Source organism: Colobus angolensis, unplaced genomic scaffold, assembly GCF_000951035.1.
Source record: "Colobus angolensis palliatus isolate OR3802 unplaced genomic scaffold, Cang.pa_1.0 Scaffold87, whole genome shotgun sequence".
NCBI classification, from domain to species: domain Eukaryota; kingdom Metazoa; phylum Chordata; class Mammalia; order Primates; family Cercopithecidae; genus Colobus; species Colobus angolensis.
This window is the reverse complement of record NW_012122598.1, coordinates 3,785,582-3,806,758: the sequence shown is the minus strand read 5'-3', so window position 1 is coordinate 3,806,758 and position 21,177 is coordinate 3,785,582. Positions and strand designations below refer to the sequence as shown.

At 42.2% G+C, this 21,177-nt stretch overlaps 1 protein-coding gene across 3 annotated transcripts in view; it reads left to right on the top strand.

Moving 5' to 3' along the window:
* SLC4A8 (solute carrier family 4, sodium bicarbonate cotransporter, member 8) overlaps window positions 1-21,177 on the top strand; it is a 128,651-nt gene that overhangs the window by 41,981 nt on the left and 65,493 nt on the right. For all 3 annotated transcript variants that reach the window (XM_011930638.1, XM_011930637.1, XM_011930639.1), the window contains 4 exons: window positions 6,740-6,821; window positions 17,261-17,407; window positions 18,215-18,350; window positions 19,651-19,811. In XM_011930638.1, coding sequence (XP_011786028.1) covers window positions 17,290-17,407; window positions 18,215-18,350; window positions 19,651-19,811 — 415 coding nt within the window. In that variant the 5' untranslated portion in view covers window positions 6,740-6,821; window positions 17,261-17,289. The remainder of the gene's footprint in view (window positions 1-6,739; window positions 6,822-17,260; window positions 17,408-18,214; window positions 18,351-19,650; window positions 19,812-21,177) is intronic.

The following is a 21,177-nucleotide window of genomic DNA, read 5'->3' as shown; positions in this document are numbered from 1 at the left end:
TCCTCCCCTCCTCTCACCTCTCCTTTCCTTTCCCTTTTCTCCTAAGCTTATATAATGTGTTTCTCATGATTCTAATCTTTTCTGAGTCACAAGCCCCTTTGAGAATCTGATGAAAGTTATGGACCCTCTCCCAGGAAAAGTGCACATTCACACATATTCCCACAGATCCTCTGAAGCCCATTTACAAGCACCCTAGAAATCCATGGACCACAATTGAGAGATCTTTTTTGCCATAAATAAATGATAGTATCAGAGGAAATAATAGCTAATTTGTGAGGAATCTGCAGCAAGCACAGACCAAAGAGACCTGATGTTCCTTTCTTTTCATTTTTAATGATTTCAAACAAACTTTGTATGTGCCTGAAATTTATGGAACATTTCAAGCATATAGCAAAGTAGAGAGGTTTTGCGTAGTGAATCATCACGTACCCACGACTTGGCTTCAACAGTGAACACACCATCTGTTTTTTTGTTTTTTTGTTTTTGTTTTTTTTGAGACAGGGTCTTGCTCTGTTAGCCATGCTGGAGTTCGGTGGTGCAAACACAGCTCATTAGAGCCTCCAACTCCTGGGCTCAAGCAATTCTTCCACCTAAGCCTCCAGAGTAGCTGGGACTACAGGCCCATACCACCACACCCAGCTAATTTTTGAATTTGTTGTAGGGACGAGGTTTCACTATGTTGCCCAGGCTGGTCTCGAACTCCTAGCCTCAAGCGATCCTCCCACCTCAGCTTCTAAAGCTCTGGGGTTATAGGCATCAGTCGCAGAGCCTGGCTACACAATCTTGTTTCATCTATGTTCATCTATTCTCCAAATCTCAGGCATATTATTTCATGAGTAAAAATTTCAGTGTGTAGCCCTAAAGATTAAAGACTTTAAAAAAACAACGACATAACTGCCATAACACACAAGATTATTATTATACTGAAAAAATAGTTTCCTAATACAATCAAATTTTCATTTAGTTGTTTACATTTATGTGAGTACCTTGTAGTTTTTTTTTAAAAAAATACTTGCTTTATTTGAACCAGGATTCAAACAAAGTCCACACATTCACATTCAAGCCTGGCCTATCAAATGCTTTCGCTAATGGTTATTGACAGTGGCTCTGTTTTCTTTGGCAAGACAAAGAAAATGGATGAACAATTATTCAGTGAATTTAGGCTGTGGTTAACCAATCTAAATTAAGGAAACTAACAAACAGCAAGAAAGTTTTTCAATCTGAAGTTTTCAGATGATTGACCTTGCTCTTTATATTTTGCAGTTACAATTTTAAAGAAATCAATCATCTCTCGTACCCTCCCTCCCTCTGTTCCTCTGGATTCCCACTGTGTTCTCTGCTATGTCAGGTGTCTGAAGACAGTACCAAGTATTATAATTAATTGATTCCTATCCTCTGGATATTAAAAACCAGTAGGGGAGCCAACATGAATAATTATTCATATATATAATTATTTTTATATATAGTTTTATGAGAAAACATCTGATCAATTATGAAAGAGTTTATAAAACTAATAAACATTCATTGAAATGTATGGGATACTTACCATGTGCTGGACATTGTACTGGGTGCTGGGTAGATATTGATGAATATAAGACACAGTACCGATCCTTCTAGAACTTTTGAGGGGACACAGTCTGGATTTTGCTGATTGTATTCCCATGGTGTTGTTTTTCAAGGAACTGTGTTTCGTTGTACTTTCAGTAAACTGGTATTTGGATTTAGAGGCTTGATCAGATTCAGGGACAATTTACTTGGTAAGATTACCTCATGGATGGTGATATGGTCTCCCATTAGGAGGCATACAATGTCTGATTGTCTCTTCTTTGTGATGTTAGTGGCTGTTGAAAATCAGTGCAATCCATTAGGGATTGCAAAATGCTTTTGTTCCATCATTCCCTTTTCATTTATTCTCTTCCATAATGAGAAGCTTTTCTCATCTACTCTGTGGTACCACTCTATGGTACAGTTTATCTAGGAAACACCAGATAAATTATTTGCCAGTTTTCAAAGTAATGAGTTGGTTCCTTAGTGTTATCCTCCAAATGTGACCAATTAGTTAATTTTAAAAGTGACCATATGAGGCCAGGTGTGGTGGCTCACACCTGTAATCCTAGCACTTTGGGAGGCTGAGGAAGGAAGATCACTTGAGCTTAGCAGTTTGAGACCAGCCTGGGCAACATAGTGAGACCCCCCAACTCTGCCACCTCTCTATTTAAAAAATAAATAAATAAATAAATAAAATAAAAGTGACCTTGTGAAGTGAACTCATCAATCTTAACATATTGACATGGTCAATCTGTTGTAGGCATTACCCTATTGATGCTCAAATTGTCCTATTTTTTGGCAAGAGACCCCTTTAAATTGGCTCCTGAGTCCTTAGGACACAAACCTAGTTGTCTTTGAGTGCTTCCTTAGTATCTAACATAATAAGATGTTTTAGATTTACCTTGTACATTTCCTGGCTGGGACCTATGACCAACCGTTTCTCCCAGGAGCTCTGATTCCTTTTATTACAAAATGGTGTTTTAAGAGACTATAATGTAGGTACTAATTATACTCATTGCTACTGATTGATCATTTTTTTCTAAGCCTTTGAGTGGGCAGAGCTAGAAAATATAAATTTGTAAATTTAAAAACATTAAAAATAAAAACACATTATATATTATTGTTGATACTTCCAATTCAAATTTAGGACTGCATGGCTCTTATTTACCTTTTGTCTTAAAACTGTGTCTCCTTTCTCCCTTGCCAAGAATCCCAGTCCTTAGCCGCATTGGGAGTGACAGAATAAGTTCACATAGCTACTTGTTTGTTTTATCTCACAACACACAACAAGCCTCAGAATACCAATACCAGCACTACAACCAAAAATAGGATAACCAAAAAGCAGTTTCAGATCTTTTAAAACTCTTCTTTGTCCTTCGAGTATATGCCACTAAGGATGTTCAGTCAGTTTATTATGTTTTAATGTTACTTAGATTAATTTCTCTTGGAATTTATACCATCAAGTTGACCTTTGTTTTCATTTTGTTTTTGATTTTGGGGAATTACTTTAAAATTTTTAATTTTACATTATGTAAATTATTTACAAAATAAGGTATATTAAAAAAAGTCTAGCTTCTATCTTTGTCTCTTGCATCTTATTCTCTCCTTCCTCTCTAGGTAACTATTTAAAACAATCTTTTGTGACTTTTTCTTCTTTTATTTGTTATTTATTTATTTATTTATTTGAGATAGAGTCTCGCGCTGTCATCCAGGCTGGAGTGCAGTGGTGTAATCTTGGCTCACTGCAACCTCTGCATCCTAGGTTCAAGTGATTCTCCTGCCTTAGCCTCCCAAGTAGCTGGGATTATAGGCGTGCACCACCATACCCGGCTAATTTTTGTATTTTTAGTAGAGATGGGGTTTCACCATGTTGGCAAGACTGGTCTTGAACTCCTGACCTCAAGTGATCCACCTGCCTTGGGCTCCCAAAGTGCTGAGATTATAGGCATGAGCCACCGCGGTCGGCCTATTTGTTTTAAAATGTAAGCAAACACTTATGTTCCAACACCTTTTCTTAGATAAAAGGTAGCAAATCATACAGTTTTCTCCATCTTGCTTTTTAAACTTAACGTTGTATCTTGGAGATTTTTTTCCATGGTAGTAATAATATATAATTTTAAGTGTCTATAAAGCTAGTTTAATAAATAAAATATCCTAAGTAGATATTAGACTATTTTATTTACTTCCCTAAAAATTTGTTTATTCCAGTTGGCCTCAAAAACTGTATTTGAATCTTCCCATTGGGAAAATGGATTGCCTTATGTTCAGAGTTGTCTTATTTGGGAGCATAGATGATAACTACAAAATAGTAACTTTGGAACAGTAAGCTGGAAACTTGAGGGGGATATAGAAGGAAGGTGATATTGTTTGGCTATTTGTCCCCACCCAATATGTTGAAATGTAATCCCCCAATGTTGCAGATGGGGTCTGGTGGGAGATGTTTGAGTCATGGGGTCAGATGCCTCATGAATGTCTTGGTGCCATCCTCACAGTAATGAGTGAGTCCCTGCTCTGAGTTCACACAAGATCTGATTGTTTAAAAGTCTGGGCCCTCCCTCTCTCTTGCCCCCGTCTTTCCATGTTATACGCCAGCTTCCCTTTTGCCTTCTGCCATGATTGTGAGCTTCCTGACTCTCTCACGAGAAGCAGATGCTAGCACCACACTTCCTGTACAGCCTGCAGAACTGTGAGCCAAGATAAACCTATTTTCTTTTTTTTTTTTTTTGAGACAGAGTCTTGCTGTGTCGCCCAGGCTGGAGTGCAGTGGCGCGATCTAGGCTCACTGCAAGCTCCGCCTCCCGGATTCACGCCATTCTCCTGCCTCAGCCTCCCAGTAGCTGGGACTACAGGCGCTCGCCACCACGCCCGGCTAGTTTTTTGTATTTTTAGTAGAGACGGGGTTTCACCATGTTAGCCAGGATGGTCTTGATCTCCTGACCTCGTGATCCACCCGCCTCGGCCTCCCAAAGTGCTGGGATTACAGGCTTGAGCCACTGCACCCGGCCATGCCACATTTTCTTTATCCATTAATCTGTTGTTGGACACCTACGATGATTTCATATCTTGGCTATTATGAATAGTGCTGCGATAAACATGGGGATGCAGATGTCTCTTTAATGTAGTGATTTCCTTTCCTTTGGATAAATGCCCAGTAGTGAGATTACTGGATTATATGGTAGTTCTATTTGTAGTTTTTTGAGGAACCTCCACTGTTCTCCACAGTGGCTGTACTAGTTTATATTCCCACCAACAGTGTATAAGGGTTGTTTCTTCTTCACATCCTTGCCAGCATTTGTTATATTTTGTCTTTTTGATAATAGCCATCCTAACTGGAGTGAGATGATACTTCATTGTAGTTTTGATTTGCATTTCCCTGATGATAAGTGACGTTGAGCATTTTTTCATATATTTGTTGACTGTTTGTCTTTTGAGAATTGTGTATTCGGTCTTTTAACAAAGATTTATTGAGCACCTATTATGTGAAAAGTCTGTGCTGGGTGCTAGGATACAGTGGCGAGGAAGATGGATGTAGTTCCTTCCTCAAGGAACAGAGGAGACTTTTTTTTTTTTTTCGAGACAGAGTCTCACTCTGTTGCCCATGCTGGAGTACAATGGTGCGATATCAGCTCACTGCAACTTCTGCCTCCCCGGTTCAAGTGATTCTCCTGCCTCAGCCTCCCGAGTAGCTGGGACTATAGGCATGCACCGCCACACCCAGATAATTTTCTTATTTTTAGTAGAGATGGGGTTTCACCATGTTGGTCAGGCCAGTCTTGAACTCCTGACCTCAGGTGATCCACCTGCCTTGGCCTCCCAAAGTGTTGGGATTACAGGTGTGAGCCACCACACCCGGCCAAGACATTTTATTACTAAGAGAATTGCAGTGTGCTGTGAGGGTATATAAATGGGGAACCTAGCTTAGTTTGGAAGTGGGGGTGCGTAATCAGGAAAGGCTTCCAAGTAAGTGTGTTGAGGCTGAGATCAAAGAGAGGATGATCTTTTTGATCATTCTCAGAGGTGGTGGCAGGTGGTGGGAGTGACAGGGAGAGAATGGTAGTTCCAGGAAGAGAGAACAGCACTAAGTAAAGAAGGTGGGTGTGGTTCCACTAAAAAAAAAAAAAAATTGCCTAATATGATTTAAAGGGTTGGAGCATGTAGGGAAGAGTGGATTAGAGAAGAAAATTAATTTTTTAGAGAAATTGCAAAGGAAGAAAGACTTGGTAAGAAAAGGGAACTAGCTACCTGAAGGCATATGGTAGGCACTCAAAACATGTGGAATGGATGAATAAGTAACTTTGAAACTTCACCTGTAGGCTAATAAATGATGGTGCCATTGGCAGGAATAAATAAATGAGCACAGGGTGTTAGTTTTGGAAGGAAAGTTAGTTGGGTTTTAGACACATGGTTCTTGAGGTGTGGCATCCTAGTGGGTTATCAATTACTGAACCACAGTTTCAGATTGCAGTTGAAATTGTAAGTCTCAAGTGAGGAAAACAAAGAATAGAGAGCTCTTTCTTGGAAATTACGGTTAGAGGAAGAAAAGGCCTAAGGATGAGACAGGGGAGGCCTGGTAAGAGGAGCAGGATGGAGAATTTCAAGGACAGCATGTGGTAAACAGGCCCAAATGCTGCAAAGAGGCCAAGGAGACCAATCTACAGCAAATGGGACAACCTGCTTCACAGCACTTGCAAAATGCCAGCATGTTACACAGAAGTATAGATGGAGTGCGGAGGTGGAAAAGGTATGAATTTTACAGCCATAAGACCTGGGCTCATGACATGTCCTAATAATCCCAGCTGCTATGGAGGCCGAGGTAGGAGAATTGCTCGAGCCCAGGAGTTCAAGGCTGCAGTGAGCTATGATTGTATCACTGCAATATAGCCTGGTTGACCCATTCTCTTTTTTTTTTTTTTTTAAGACCTAGGCTCAGTCCTAGCTCTGCCTTGTATGACATTTGTGACCCTGCGTCATCATTACTTAATGTTCTCTGAGTCTCAGTCTGCTCATTTTTAAAATGAGAGAATGGCTGCCATATTTGCATCTAAAAGGTATTGTGAAGTTCAGATGTAAAAATGCATGTAAATCATTGTGTTTTCCCCATAAGTATCTCAAAAGGATCTGGCATACACAAGGTTTGTATATTTGAATGAGGTATGTGTATTACTGTGACTACTTATTTGTGTTTAAACAGAGACCAGATGAAGAAGCTGTGGTGGATCAGGGTGGGACCAGTACAATTCTCAACATTCACTATGAAAAAGAAGAGCTGGAAGGTAAGAACTGCCGTGCTGTGTAATCAGGAAAATTGGTGAGGGGCAGCCTGGTGTGGGAAGACCTGGCTCTGTGTCCTGACTCTTTCTCCCTAGCTGTAAGACCTTGGGGAAAAATCACTTGATTTCCTTTAGCCTCAATTTCCTCATCTGGTAAATATAAGTGGGGATACTAATACCTGTACTACCTGATAGGGATATCATTATGATCTAATTGCCCACATGGGGGATAGTGCTTTGAACTCTGTGAAGTCCAATATAAATATTAACAAATTACCTGTTCTTTGAGAATGTGATGTACTCAGTTCAGTGCATTGATTCTTGACAACTGCCTGGAAATACAAATATATACAAAACCTAAAGAGAAAATAAAATACAAATAGTTTTAAAAACTCAGTTTGGCTATAAAACCCTATTTTTACCCCATTTCCAATATTTACTGTTTCTATTCTAATTATACCCATTTCTGCCTGGTGTTTTCATCTAAAGAGGGAAAACAGGAACACACCTATGACATACTCTGGAGTTCATAACATCAAAGTTATGTAAAAGCCCAGCTGAAGTGGAAAGGAAGGAAGAGGCATTTTGGATGACCCACTCTGTCCAGTTTACCTTATTTCAGCTCTTCCTTTCTCTACACCTCACCCCTGGCTCCCCACATGACCGTTGTGTGGTGTCCTGCTTTCCTTCTTCCCGTGGGGACTAGCTGGTGTGTTAGGAGTGTTAGGAGTTGGACCCACACCTGGCCATGGTTTTCTGATTATCAGTGTTGATGCTCAGTTTCATTAGAGGAAGGCTCATGTCCAGTATAGCTTTAATGAGAGGCCACATTTGGCTCAAAAGCCTTTGTGAAATCTCTGCAGCATCCCCTGCAATGTTGAAGGCTATGAAACAGCAACTTTCTGATGCCTGAGACAGCATGTGAAATGTTCTCTCTGTACTGCCTGTTCCCGTGACAGTTTTTTCATCAAAGTTGTACAACCTCCAGAGAAAACTTGTCCTTTTGATGGGGAGAACGGAAGCTGTAGAGGCTGACTCAGCCTCTGGGTCTGTTACCATGAGAACTGATGGTAGGTGGCTCTGTGGAGGTCAGTGGTGTTTGGGTATACCAAGGTGAAGTTTTCCAAATTATTTTGACCAGATGGAAGAAGAGAAAATGTGAGTTGCAGCAGTTGGGAGGGAGTGGGAGAAGGAAAGAGTGTGGAATGGAAGGCTAACATTTATTGAATGTTAGGCATTAGATTAGGCACCTTATGCAAGTTGTCCTTTTCATCTTCATAGCACCCCGGGCAGGTAGGTATCATTATCCCTATTTTACACATGAGGAAACTGCTCAAGGTCATCCAGCCTAATAGCAAGTGAGGCTGGGGAGAGAATCCTGCTCTTTTCATTCTGCCACACAGCCTGCAAGGGAGGACAGTAACTATCATTAACCACCCAACCTCAATATCTTGCCCCATCAAATAAAATTTTTGTATGTTGCTCTTGCCTCTTCTTCTGTTCTGATGATCACAGGATCTCTCTACCCTCTCATTGCATCTTGGGGCCACGTTGCTGTCAGTTTAGTTGTCCTATAGCAAGCACCACTGGACCTTTGCCCTCAGCAAGGAGGTAACCATTTATGAACACTATTGTCTACTTGGGAGTAGAATAAGAAACCTGGACAAGCTCTCTTGAATCTTTTTTTTTTTTTTTTGAGATTGAGATGGAGTCTTGCTCTGTCCCCCAGGCTGGAGTGCAGTGGCCGGATCTCAGCTCACTGCAAGCTCCGCCTCCCGGGTTCACACCATTCTCCTGCCTTAGCCTCCCAAGTAGCTGGGACTACAGGCGCCCACCTGTAGTTTTTTTTTTTTTTTGTATTTTTTAGTAGAGACAGGATTTCACCGGGTTAGCCAGGATGGTCTCAATCTCCTGACCTCGTGATCCGCCCGTCTCGGCCTCTCAAAGTGCTGGGATTACAGGCTTGAGCCACCGCGCCCGGCCGCTCTCTTGAATCTTAATAACTGGTTCCATCCATGGAGATCAGGCAGTGGGAGCAGCTTCTCCAGATGACATCATCTGTTCTTTATGCATGTTCTACTTTGCTAAAAAAGAAAGCCTCCTATGATGATAGCCTTACTAGTGCATAGTGTGCTGGGAGATGGTCCTTTGTACACTGACTTTCTTGAAAACTAGAAGCTTATTTATGTTAACACTTAAAAAAAAGCATTACATGCAAATGGTGGACAAGCTAGAACCGGATCTCAGGCCTGATGTGCTTTTATACCAGCTCTGGAGAAGAGAAGAGACAGTTGGGATTTGCTGTAGGGTTGGCTGTGCTGTGGGTACCACCCAGACTCACTCTGAAGGGCAGCCCTAGGACTCAATGAGGCTGTACTCAGGGTAGTGTTATCTCTTGAAGGCATAGAATAAAATGAGTACCACTTTGATGGAACACAGAAGCGAATTGTGTTCAGATTCAATATGCATGCTATGATACAAGGTTCTGTGGCTGCAAAAAAAATCTCCACGTCTTCCTTCCCCTTTATTTCATACCTTCTGCCCACATGACGTAAACTATAAATCACTGCCTTACCCCATTTTATTTATTTATATTAAACAACAACCTCTAGTCCAAGAATATGAGTTTTTTGTTTTTGTTTATTTGTTTTTTGAGGCAGTCTTGCTCTGTCACACAGGCTGGAGTCCAGTGACCCAGTCTTGGCCCACTGCAGCCTTGACCTCCTGGGCTCAAGTGATCCTCCCACCCCAGCCTCCCAAGTAGCTGGGGCTACAGGCATGTCCCACCATGCCTGGCTATCCTTACCTCATTCTAAGAACTATTTCTGAGATTTAGTCTGTGCACATTGTTAGAAACTTTGTAAGTGTGGCTCTTTTTGCATAAATTAATTCTATCAGTAAGAGAAGTTGGATTAAGCCATTATGTTGCTTTTTTTTTTTTTTTTTTTAATATGTGGGAAGAGTCAAAAGCAAACATCAGAACACTTTCCAAAGATAAACTCAAGAAGAGCAATAGTCCATGATGTGCTTCAGTGGACTTTCCCAGTCCCAGAGGAACAAGAGGCAGTTGCTTTAGTTAGAGGAATGGCTTTTTCCATTTTTTCTGGCAGATCATTATTCCAGATTAACTACTAGATTAATGAACTCTGGAGTAAGTTTAAGGCCTTCTAATATGTTTTTGACAGGGGTAAGAGCCATTTGGTCATATTTATAACTTTTAAAAAGGCTTACAGCTGCTTGACATGTGAGATTCACCTCCGCAGTTACTGACTTTGAGTTAACCTGTGAGCCCAGAGGAGCCGAGCACCTTGTTGTATGTGCTAATGAGCTCTGTGTGAGTGCTGGGTAAACAGTGTGCATGTACTGCATTGTACCTTGCTTGGTAGGCGCAATCTCCATCTACAGGGTAGGTCAAACCTATGGTTCCTTGTCCTGCTTCACATGATTCATTGCCAGTTCACTAAAGATTGCTCTCTGCATGTGTATATGTACTTATTTTTAAAAATATACAGTAAAATTACATCTTTCCCATAATTTTTACTAAATTGGAATACTTTATTTGCACACAGATAGTTCCAAAAGACTAGGTTTGACCCTTTTTGGAAAAAAGAATAGGGAGTTAGATGGGAAGAAATGGGATTTGGGCGAGTTGGTAGGTAGAAGAGCGGGGTAAAGAATGGTTGAATGGCCAACAAAGTGACCACAGAATTAGTTTAATGAAGTCACTGGATGGCCAGCTTCCAGTTAGATGGACTGGATTTTATTGGTGCTATATTCATTTTCTAGTGTCTGTTTGTCATCTTTTCTGCCAATTTTTCTCACAAAATCCAAATCCTTGATTTAGAACCCCCACACTATAAATTGATGCCTGATTTTCTGATAGCCACTTGGTCCTTCTTAGCTCTGACCCCCTGCCGAACTTGACTTCATTTTTGCCTGTCTCTCTGATATTTTCAAAAGGCAGGCATTGTTATTGGCTAATGTTCATGAGAATTGATTGTACTAAAGTAAGCTTTACCTTACTTCCTACAGAACCATTCAAGGCATCTATAGGATGTCTTCCCCATTATGCCTCAAACATACATAGTGAGAATTTAGATACCAAGCAAAACCATATATTATTCAGTCAGCAAACATTTACTAAGCCCCTTCTGTGGTCCCTTTCTGCAGTAGTAAGTCAGGACATGAGAACAATTGAACGATCGTGTCTTTTCTGAAGAATAACCTAGCCTGAAACTTTCATAGGACTTGAACGTTAGAACCTGGACTAGCCATCATCTGGACAAGCCTGGGAAGTCATTTGGTCTGGCCTCCTTGTTTTACTTTAATAGTGACAGTGAGTAATGCAAATCAATAACATTAAATCTAATAATGCAGTTTCTAATATCCAATCACTGCCTCCTCAATTTCTCCTTTAAAATTAAATAATACTAGCCATATACCAGTGTGAGCCCAGTGGAAGTATTTGGAATGGGCTCAAGGAGCAAGGAGAAGTAGAGGTTCTAGCCTGGCCAGTAATCCTTTGCGGGGTTTGTTGGGAAGAAGAAAACCATGGTTGGGATGTCTCTGTTGAAGAACTGAAAGTCACCTCTCACTGAGGCTGTTTTTAACCTAAGCCCAGCTCTATCTAGCTGTACTAGATTTTACAACACCCAGGTCATCATTTTAGAGGCCAAAGTGGTTGTTTAGTTTTAAATTTTGTTTTGTTTTGTTTTGAGGCAGGGTCTCATTCTGTCACCCAGACTGAGTGCAGTGGTGCGATCGTGGCTCAACCTCCTGGGCTCGAGTGATCCTCCCACCTCAGCCTCCCAAGTAGTTGGGACTACAGGCATGCTCCACCATGCCTGTGCTAATTTTTTATTTTTTATAAAGGTGGAGTTTGCTATGTTGCTCAGGCTGGTCTCAAACTACTGAATGCAAATGATCCTCCTTCCTTAGCCTCCCAGAGTGTTGAGATTACAGGTGTGGGCCGCTGTGCCTGGCCAGAAGTGGTTGTTCAGGATCTAATTATGCTTTTTACGGACCATAGATTCTTCATGAACTGCCACTGCCTGTTTTTCTGTCCTTGTACATCTCCTTTCCTTCCCTTTTCTACCTTGTCCTGGCCCTACTGGCCATCCTTTTGCCTCAGAACCAGCTCTGCACATTCCTACCTTAGGACCTGTGCACTTGATCTTCCACCTTCATGGAACACTCTTCTCCCAGATCTTCTCATGGCCTCTCCTTCTTATCACTCAGATGTCCCCTTTAATCATTTTAAAGTCTCCCTTCTCCATCCTACCCCTTTCCCTAGACACTCTAGCATTGTACCTTATTTGGTTCGTAGTAATAATCAATATTTAAATTTTTTTTGGTTTTCATTTCTGACCTCCTCCAACCAGAATATGTGTCCTGAAGACTTTGTTCTGTTCACTATTGTATCCCCAGCCCTTGGGACAGGATCTGGCACAATTGCTTGACTCTAGTCTGCGCTAATGCCACGTGGGTTAGTCTCAGTAGTGTGCTACAGGGATTTCATTAACATACTATAATGGAACATAATGAGTTACCAAATGATATTTTATTAAGATGGTATTCAATTTGGTATTTTCACGCTATATGCTTTTTATAGTTTATACTGATAATGTCAGGGTCTGGAATCCCACATCTTAGCAGATGACCTCCTCTGGCTCTATATTTCTGTTTCTATGAAGTTGCAAGATGACTCCATTATGTTCAGAGATCTGCCTCTTAAAAATGACCTGAGATATACACGAGGCAACAGAAGACTCTCCTGAGACAGGAGGGTAAGAAGTGCAATTCCACCGGATACTAAACATTTTATCCTCCTGCCTCTTAACATTCTAGCAGATCTCTGATCATCTTATCCTCTAATCCTTACTGTTTCTTTTTTATTTTGCTTTATCACTTTGGAATTTGGAAAACAGAGAGGTCAAATAAAAGGAGAGACAAATAGAGAAAGGTGTTAGAGTGGCACCCAAGGCACTTTAACCTGAGTTGGAAGTGGAGAGCACTATCAAGGAAATTGAGTGCAGCCTTAGGAAACCCCATTGCTGGGAAAAGAAGAAGATAAAGAGTTGACAACTCTTCCCATCAAGTCTCCTTCTCGGGGAAGTCTTCCTGATGAAGCTCTCCATTCTCAGGTCAGTTAGGACTTTATCAACCTCCCCATGCCCTGGTGAGTACTTTATTTGCCCTAAACACATTCAGTTTGGTTACATGTTCCTTTTGTGGCCCCTTTCAGGTCAGAGTCAGAGGCCCTCTTAGGTCAGATTATGTACTCCTGAGGAGGTCCTAAGGGCTTATGCTCTGCAGGGAGGTACTTAGGAGATATTCTATTTGCTGAACATTTGTGGAACAATGACCATATGTGAAACACTGTGCTTGATTATGTAGGCATTCTGAGAGAAAGGTCTAACTTGGGACAGTGAGGAAATTGCAAGTGAAGAGTGGAGAATAAGAGAGATAGCTGCTTAACTTTGATGCAAAGTAGAAAAATAAGTACACGAGAAAAGCGCTAACCAAGGGTGCTGGGAATCTGCCTATCTATCTATCTATCTATCTATCTATCTATCTATCTATCTATCTATCTATCTGTCTATCTCTCTTTCTCTCTATCTATCTATCTAGAGATAGGGTCTCATTCTGTCACCCAGGCTGGAGTGCAGTGGTAATGATCATAGCTCATAAGCTCATGCAGCTTTGAACTCCTAGGCTCAAGCAATCCTACCACTTCAGCCTTCCAAATAGCTAGGACTACAGGTGTACACCACCACACCTGGCTATCTTTTTTTTTTTTTAATACCTTTTGTGGAGATGAGATCTCACTGAGTTGCCCAGGCTGGTCTCAAACTCCTGGCCTTAAACAGTCTTCCTGCCTTGGCCTCCCAAAGTGTTGGGATTACAGGCTTGAGCCACTGTGCCTGGCCTGGCACTGGGAATTTAAAGGAATGAGGCAGCACATCTGATGGGGGAAATCAGAAATAATACTAAGAAGGAAGGTGTATTTGCAGTGCATCTTGAATAAGTGAGCCAAGCCAGTGTCTAGAAAACACTGGCACTTTTGTGGAATAGCAGTTTGATTCTGATAGAGAAAAGAGTATGAGGTGATGGTGGGTACAGCAGTCAAGGCCATGAGGAGGAAATGGAGTCAAAACCACGCCATTTGGTTGCTGAGGTACATGGCAGTTATACATCTCTAGGTTTTTTTCCCCCCAGAATGTTGATTCTCTGTGAGCATGTGGGATTTCCATTTTTTATTTTTTTGAGTCAGAGTCTCGCTCTGCCACCCAGGCTGGAGTGCTGTGGTGTGATCTCTGCTCACTGCAACCTCTGCTGCCCAGATTCATGCCATTCTCCTACCTCAGCCTCCCAAGTAGCTGGGACTACAGGCACCCACCACCACGCCCAGCTAATTTTTTGTATTTTTTAGTGGGGACGGGGTTTCACCATGTTAGCCAGAATGGTCTTGATCTCCTGACATTGTGATTCGCCCGCCTCGGCCTCCCAAAGTGCTGGGATTACAGGCATGAGCCACCACGCCCGTCCGGGATTTCCACTTTTTGTTTCTCTTGAGCTCGTTACTCAATTCTTGAGAGGTCTTTCAATTTTTTTCCCCACTGAATGTATAATTTGTATTAAAAGTATAAAAGACTAAAAAGGAGATTGAGTACTGAGCATGAAGGTCCTGAATTCATATGGGTGAGCCATGCATGATCAGAGCTGTAACTAGGAGGATTTGTTTGCAGGGTTAATTTAATGTGAGAGACAGGAAGGGGCCCCTACTTTGTCAAAGTGGGAGTTTTGATGGCCCTAATCTATAGAAAGTACAGTGAGGGAGAAAGGGAATGGAGTTGAAAATCTAAGGTAATGCTCAGGTTTCAAGCCTAGGAAGTTGAGAAAATGGCAAGGCCATGAACAGAAACATGGAATGGGCGTAAGACCGATTTGAGATGGAGGATGGTGAGTTTGCTTTGTGACATGTTAATCATTGTAGATAGAGATTTGAAGGTCATTTGTAGAAGTGAATTTTGAAAATAGAAGAGTATTTAACACTAAAAAGAGAGAAGAAAAGGGCCAAGGACAGAAACCTGAGGAGCTTTCCTTTGGTGATTTGTTGGGGGATGGAGCAGCACAGTCAGAGTAGTGCAGGTGAACCAGGGGAGGGCAGTGGCACCAGAGCTCAGGGAACCCAGAGCATCCAGGTGGTTTGGATACTGCCTGCAACGTGTGGGCTCTCAAGAAAGTCTTTTGAACTAAGCTGAGAGAGATGTAAGATGATAGAGATTTGGTGAATGAGTGGTGTGGTGTCCCTAACGAGGGAAGCTTCAGCACAGACTGGGGTCGGAAGCCATATGCAGAGGCTGTGGAACAAGGAAGTGGTAAGGAAAGGGAGTCAGGCTGTGACTGTTTTTGGAAGTGGTTTAATAGAGAAGGAAAGAGGAAACAGTAGAAGCTTGGGAGGGTAGCACTGCTTAGGAAGGTTTCTTTTTAAGAAGTCAGGAGAAACCTGTGGCAGGGATGGATGGAAAGGAGAGACTGAGGATAACAGAAGCAACAGGACATTAGAGGGGTGGGAGGCAATGAGATAGAGAGTCATACTCATTAACATACCCAGCTTGGCAGAGGAGAGGGGGCCAGACTGAGGAAGATAAGAACTTCTTCCATCTCTTCTCAGGAAAAATTGAAGTGAGGGTTGGGTGCAGTGGTTCACACCTGTAATCCCAGTACTTTGGGAGGCCAAAGCAGGAGAATCACTTGAGCTCAGGAGTTTGAAACAAACCTGGGCAACATGGCAGGACCTTGTCTCTACTGAAAATCAAAAAAATTAGCTGGGTGTGGTGGTACACACCTGTGGTCCTAGCTACGTGGGAGGATCACTCGAACTTGGGAGTTCAAGGCTACAGTGAGTGGTGATCATACCACCACACTCCAGCCTGGGCCACAGAGTGAGACCCTATCTAAAAAAGAAAAGAAAAAAAAAAAAAAAAGAAAAGAAAAGAACTGAAGCAATGTCACCTGCTCTCAGCAGGAAGGAATGTGGATAAGGTTGTGGATTTGAAGATAGTGGCTAAGGATTAGAACAGCTCCTTTGGTGGAAGATGTGGGGAATGGGTCTGAGATCTAGAGTGCTGAGCAGCAGTAACCAGGCAGAAATGGGAGAAGACCAACGCATGGTGCCTTGGGCATGGGAGCATCAGCAGCCCCAAATTCTGGGCTTCATGTTTGGCAAGAAGGCAAGGGGAGGCCAGGTAGAGGTGACAGAGACCTGGAAATCTGGATCAAAACAAAAGCAGGCTTATAGAAGGAATAAGGCCAGATGTGGTGACTCATGCCTGTAAACCTGGCACTTTGGGAGGTGGAGACAGTAGGATTGCTTGGGGCCAGAAGTTTGAGATCAGCTTGAGCAATGTGGCCAGACCCCGTCTCTACAAAAAATTGAAAAATTAGCTGGGTGTGGTGGTGCACACCTGTATTCTTAGCTACTTGGGAGACTGAGGTGGGAGGATTGCTTGAGCCCAGGAGTTTGAGGTTGCAGTGAGATATGACCAGGCTACTGCCTGGGTGACAGAGTGAGATACTGTCTCAAGAAGAAAAGAATAGGAGGAAAAGAGAAGAAGGAATAGGAGCAGAGGAACTAGGGAGGGAACAATATTGGGTCACTTATTTTCTCATGTTCCTCTCTCTCTGTACAGTATTTAATGTCTTTTTTTAACCCTAGCCTCACCCTCCTCATGACTTATAACTAGTCTCTTTTAGTACTGTTCTGGATTGTGTGTGCTACAATGTAGAAAATAAAATAATGGAAGCTGATTCTAGGATGAGTACATCCTAGGCTGCTACAATTTATTCCAGGCATTGTGTTAAGCATTTTGCATGCATAACCTTATTTACTGCTTATGAAAACTCTGTGAGTTTAAATGCTAAGCTTTTAATATTTCTTCTTAAAGATGAGTCACAGAGAGATTGGATAAATTGTTCAAGGTCACATGGCAAGTGAATGATGGAATTGAGTTTTGGACCCAGGTGGGCTGATTTGAGCCTTACCTGTGCTCTTAACCACTTTTCTAAACTGCCTCTCTGCCAAGACCTGCCACACTTGTCATAGAGCAACTGTATTGCCTTAAAAAAAAATCACTCAGTCAAATTGTCATCGTCATAACAATAACATCTGAATCAGCCTTTACAGTTTGGAAATCACATTATTTCTTCAGTCTTCACAAGATCTCTGTGAAGTTTGCAGGCATGTGCAGGACAAGGAAGAGACCTTCAACTCCAAAATCTCTATATCTTTACTCCTGGAAGTCTTTGAAGTTTTGTTATTCCAGAGTGTGATCAGACCAAAGAACTGTGATATTTTTTTCTCTTAACTATGCTAGGCATTTTTTTTTTCTTTTTTTAACTAAAGGAGTTCTTTCCACAGACCTTCTGCTTCTTTCCAGGTCATAGAACTCTGTATGTGGGAGTTCGGATGCCGCTTGGCCGGCAGAGCCATCGGCACCACCGCACTCATGGCCAGAAGCACCGGAGACGAGGGCGAGGCAAAGGAGCCAGCCAGGGGGAGGAAGGTCTGGAAGCCCTGGCCCACGGTAATGGCCTTGGGAGACAGGGCGGGTGTCCATGGCCCAGAGACATGGGGAGGCTGAGGGGACGTGTGACTGACATTAGCAGCTGGTCTTGATTCTTGAGCCTTTTTGTAGGATTTTCAGAGCTTCCTTCCAAGAAGAAATGCCTCTAAGAGGCAAAAATATTTTCGTGAAAACTTCACAGTTCTGACCTCCTAAAATCAATACCATAATAGGCAAAATCCCTTGCTAGAGAATTAGCCAATCTTTTTGATCAAAATTCATCAGTTTTCCAGTTTCTTGTGGGTTTTTTTCAAGTGGTCTTCATTCATAAATTTTTCTTTTTTTTTTTTTTTTTTTTGAGACGGAGTCTCGCTCTGTCGCCCAGGCTGGAGTGCAGTGGCCGGATCTCAGCTCACTGCAAGCCCTGCCTCCCGGGTTTATGCCATTCTCCTGCCTCAGCCTCCCGAGTAGCTGGGACTACAGGCACCCGCCACCTCACCCGGCTCGTTTTTTGTATTTTTTTTAGTAGAGACGGGGTTTCACTGTGTTAGCCAGGATGGTCTCAATCTCCTGACCTCGTGATCCGCCCGTCTCGGCCTCCCAAAGTGCTGGGATTACAGGCTTGAGCCACCGCGCCCGGCCAATTCATAAATTTTTCATCCCATGAAGCTACTTCTACAGAGTAGCTTTTCCTCTGAGAATAAAGAAATATTTTTCTTCTGCATTCGTTGTCTATATATATTCCTAAAGTTGTTAGGTAGGGAAGAATGCTATTTCTGTTCTAAGTGTGAGGCTAGAGCAGACCTTTCTCTTTGGTTGATTTCCTAGACACACCATCTCAGCGTGTTCAGTTCATTCTTGGCACCGAGGAAGATGAAGAGCATGTGCCTCATGAGCTGTTTACAGAGCTGGATGAGATCTGTATGAAAGAGGGAGAAGATGCTGAGTGGAAGGAAACAGCCAGGTGAGGCCCTAAAATGGCCTGCATCAAGATCTGCTTGGGTAGGCAAATGTATACCTTTCAGCAAGTAACAGGCCTGCCTGCCTTATTTCTTCTTGGGAGAAGCTGTGACTGACATGGGGACTGACATTCCAGCGTCTCCCATGGAGAGTTTTGGTGTTGACGTCTTTATGATGTCTTTGGTGATATCTATACCAGTTGACCTAGAGCATGGGATTGGTGAAATAACATGGGATATTCAGGGGTCCCCTCTCATTTCTTTGGGGCTCAGAGTAAGTTTATGGGCTATCTTGGTACTATTATAGGTCTGGCTTAGAAGATGTAGACGGGACCACCTTCATGGAGACCTAGTTTAGCAGACGCAGCATAGGTCCAGACTTCTTCTGCAAGTGAACCATAGGGTTCAAATTCACCGGCAGTCACAGAGTTTTTGAGACTTTAACTTCCTCTGGGACAATTCAACCTCATAGAGACCCTTGGGATTATATCCAGCCTGACTGTAGGCTTCCTGGAGTGGTTGTAGAATAACTATGCTTCTCTGAGACTCAAATCCCAGAAGAGCCCTCAGGATAACCAAGGACATGTCTAGGCTCCTCTAGTAACTGACCAGTGAACCTTACAGATGATGCCTGAGCCTCGAGGAAGGAGCGAGGTGGGTAATTAGGAAAGTGTGGCTTCAGCTCTCACTGAAACAGTTCTTGCTGGATACCTGCTGTATTGTAAATGTTATGGGTTGAGAGATTTAAACAGGCCAATTGACCTGGTACTAACTGAAAAGGCAATTAGTCTTTTGTTATTCTGTCTTGGCAGACTTCTAAAGGTCACACAGAACACTGAACACTAAAGGTCACACAGGACAATGATAAAAAGAAAAATATCATTTTATTAATGTGATTTGTCAATGTGTCCAAATGATATAGATTAAATCTATTTTTTTAATTGTACAGGTAACTCATGCTCATTATAGAAAGTTTAAGAATAAAGATAAGCAAAAAGAAGAAAAAAATTGTAATTCCACAGCTGCAGGGTTAATGAGGAATGTAATATTTGGTGTCTTATACATGTATGTATTTAGCTTTTAAAATTTTTTTTAAAATAAGAATGGAATTAAACTATACTCAATCTTGCAGTGTTCTGTTTCCTGCTTTTTTCACTTACCAATGTACCCTGAACATATAGATTAGATTTTACAATGTTCAGTATGGCTATCCAGATATTTTCCTCTGTGGCTTACATTGGAGATTCTCTCTTAAAAATTCCTCATTTTCTATCTTTGGCATCTAGTTATTTGTAATGCTTTCAGGTGGCTGAAGTTTGAAGAAGATGTTGAAGATGGAGGAGAGCGCTGGAGCAAGCCTTACGTGGCAACCCTTTCATTGCACAGCCTGTTTGAGCTAAGGAGCTGCCTTATTAATGGAACAGTCCTTCTGGATATGCGTGCAAATAGCATAGAAGAAATTTCAGGTAAGGTTGGGGAAGGGAAAACAGAGAAACTTTCTTATAAATTTAAGAAGAGTGGGGGAAAAAAGAATGTGGTATGGCAGAAAAAATACAGTTGTGTGACCTTGGGCAAGCCACAACCTTCCAGGCCTCAATGTCCTTGATTGTGGGAAGTGTTTCAGGCTAACAAACGACTCTACCTACTTCACAGGTGTATTATGGGATTCAAATGACATGGTGTTAAGTTTCTGTTTGTCTGTTTATTCAGCAAATGTTTTATTTTGTATCTGCTATATACTTGGTAATGTGGTAGGCATGGGGGAATAAAGTCCCCTTGGGTACGGTGACTCACACCTGTAATCCCAGCACTTCAGGATGCCAAGGTGGGTGGATAACTTGAGCTCAGGAGTTCCAGGCCAGCCTGGTCAACATGGTGAAACCCTGTCTCTACAAAAAGTACAAAAATTAGCGGGGCATGGTGGCTCATACCCATAGTCCCAATTAATCAAGAGGCTGAGGCACGAAGATCACTTGAGCCTGGGAGGTCAAGGCTGCAGTGAGCCAAGATGGTGCCACTGCACTCCAGCCTAGGTGACAGAGTGAGACCCTGTCTCTTAAAAAAAAGAAAAAAAGAAAAAGAAAGAAATGGTTTCTGCCTTCAAGGAGCTCACCTTCAAGTGCGGGAAATAGCCATGGAAATGACAATTAAAATAAGTGCAACGGCAGAGACATGCTTGATAATAATTAGAGAAAGGGACAATTGGAAGTTGTGTGGAAAAAAGGAGTAAAGAGAATTAAAGACTTGAAAATATAGCATCTAGGGCAGATATGCAGGAACTTGAGCCAAAGTGCCTCTACCTCTTCAGTGAGATGTGAAGGGGAGATGTCTGATTGTTCTTCCTGAAGTGATTGAGTGTTAAGTTATTGTGTTTGGGGCCTGCATGGAGAAACACCTGGGCGCATGGTGTGAGTTTTCCCTTGAATTGGTTCTGTTTGGCTGGACAGGTTAAAGAAATATTTCTCCAAATCTTTCTCTATTTCAAGTATCCAAGTCATTCTGTCTCTCTGGGATCATAGGAGGACCCAGGGGAGGGGTAAGCACTGATGGGACATTGGGTCCCCCTCTTTTTCAGGGAGGTACCCCAGAAGTATCACTCTGCCTGGGATAAATGAAATTCTCATGTTCATCATTGGAGTCACATTTTTCTAACTTTTGACTATTTGTCTGAAATCCCATAAATGTCCCTAAAAAGGTTGTTTGTTAGGGAGAAGAATCCCTGGGAGCCATTGAAGCTGTTTAAAACTTTGTAGGCCGGGCGCGGTGGCTCAAGCCTGTAATCCCAGCACTTTGGGAGGCCGAGATGGGCGGATCACGAGGTCAGGAGATCGA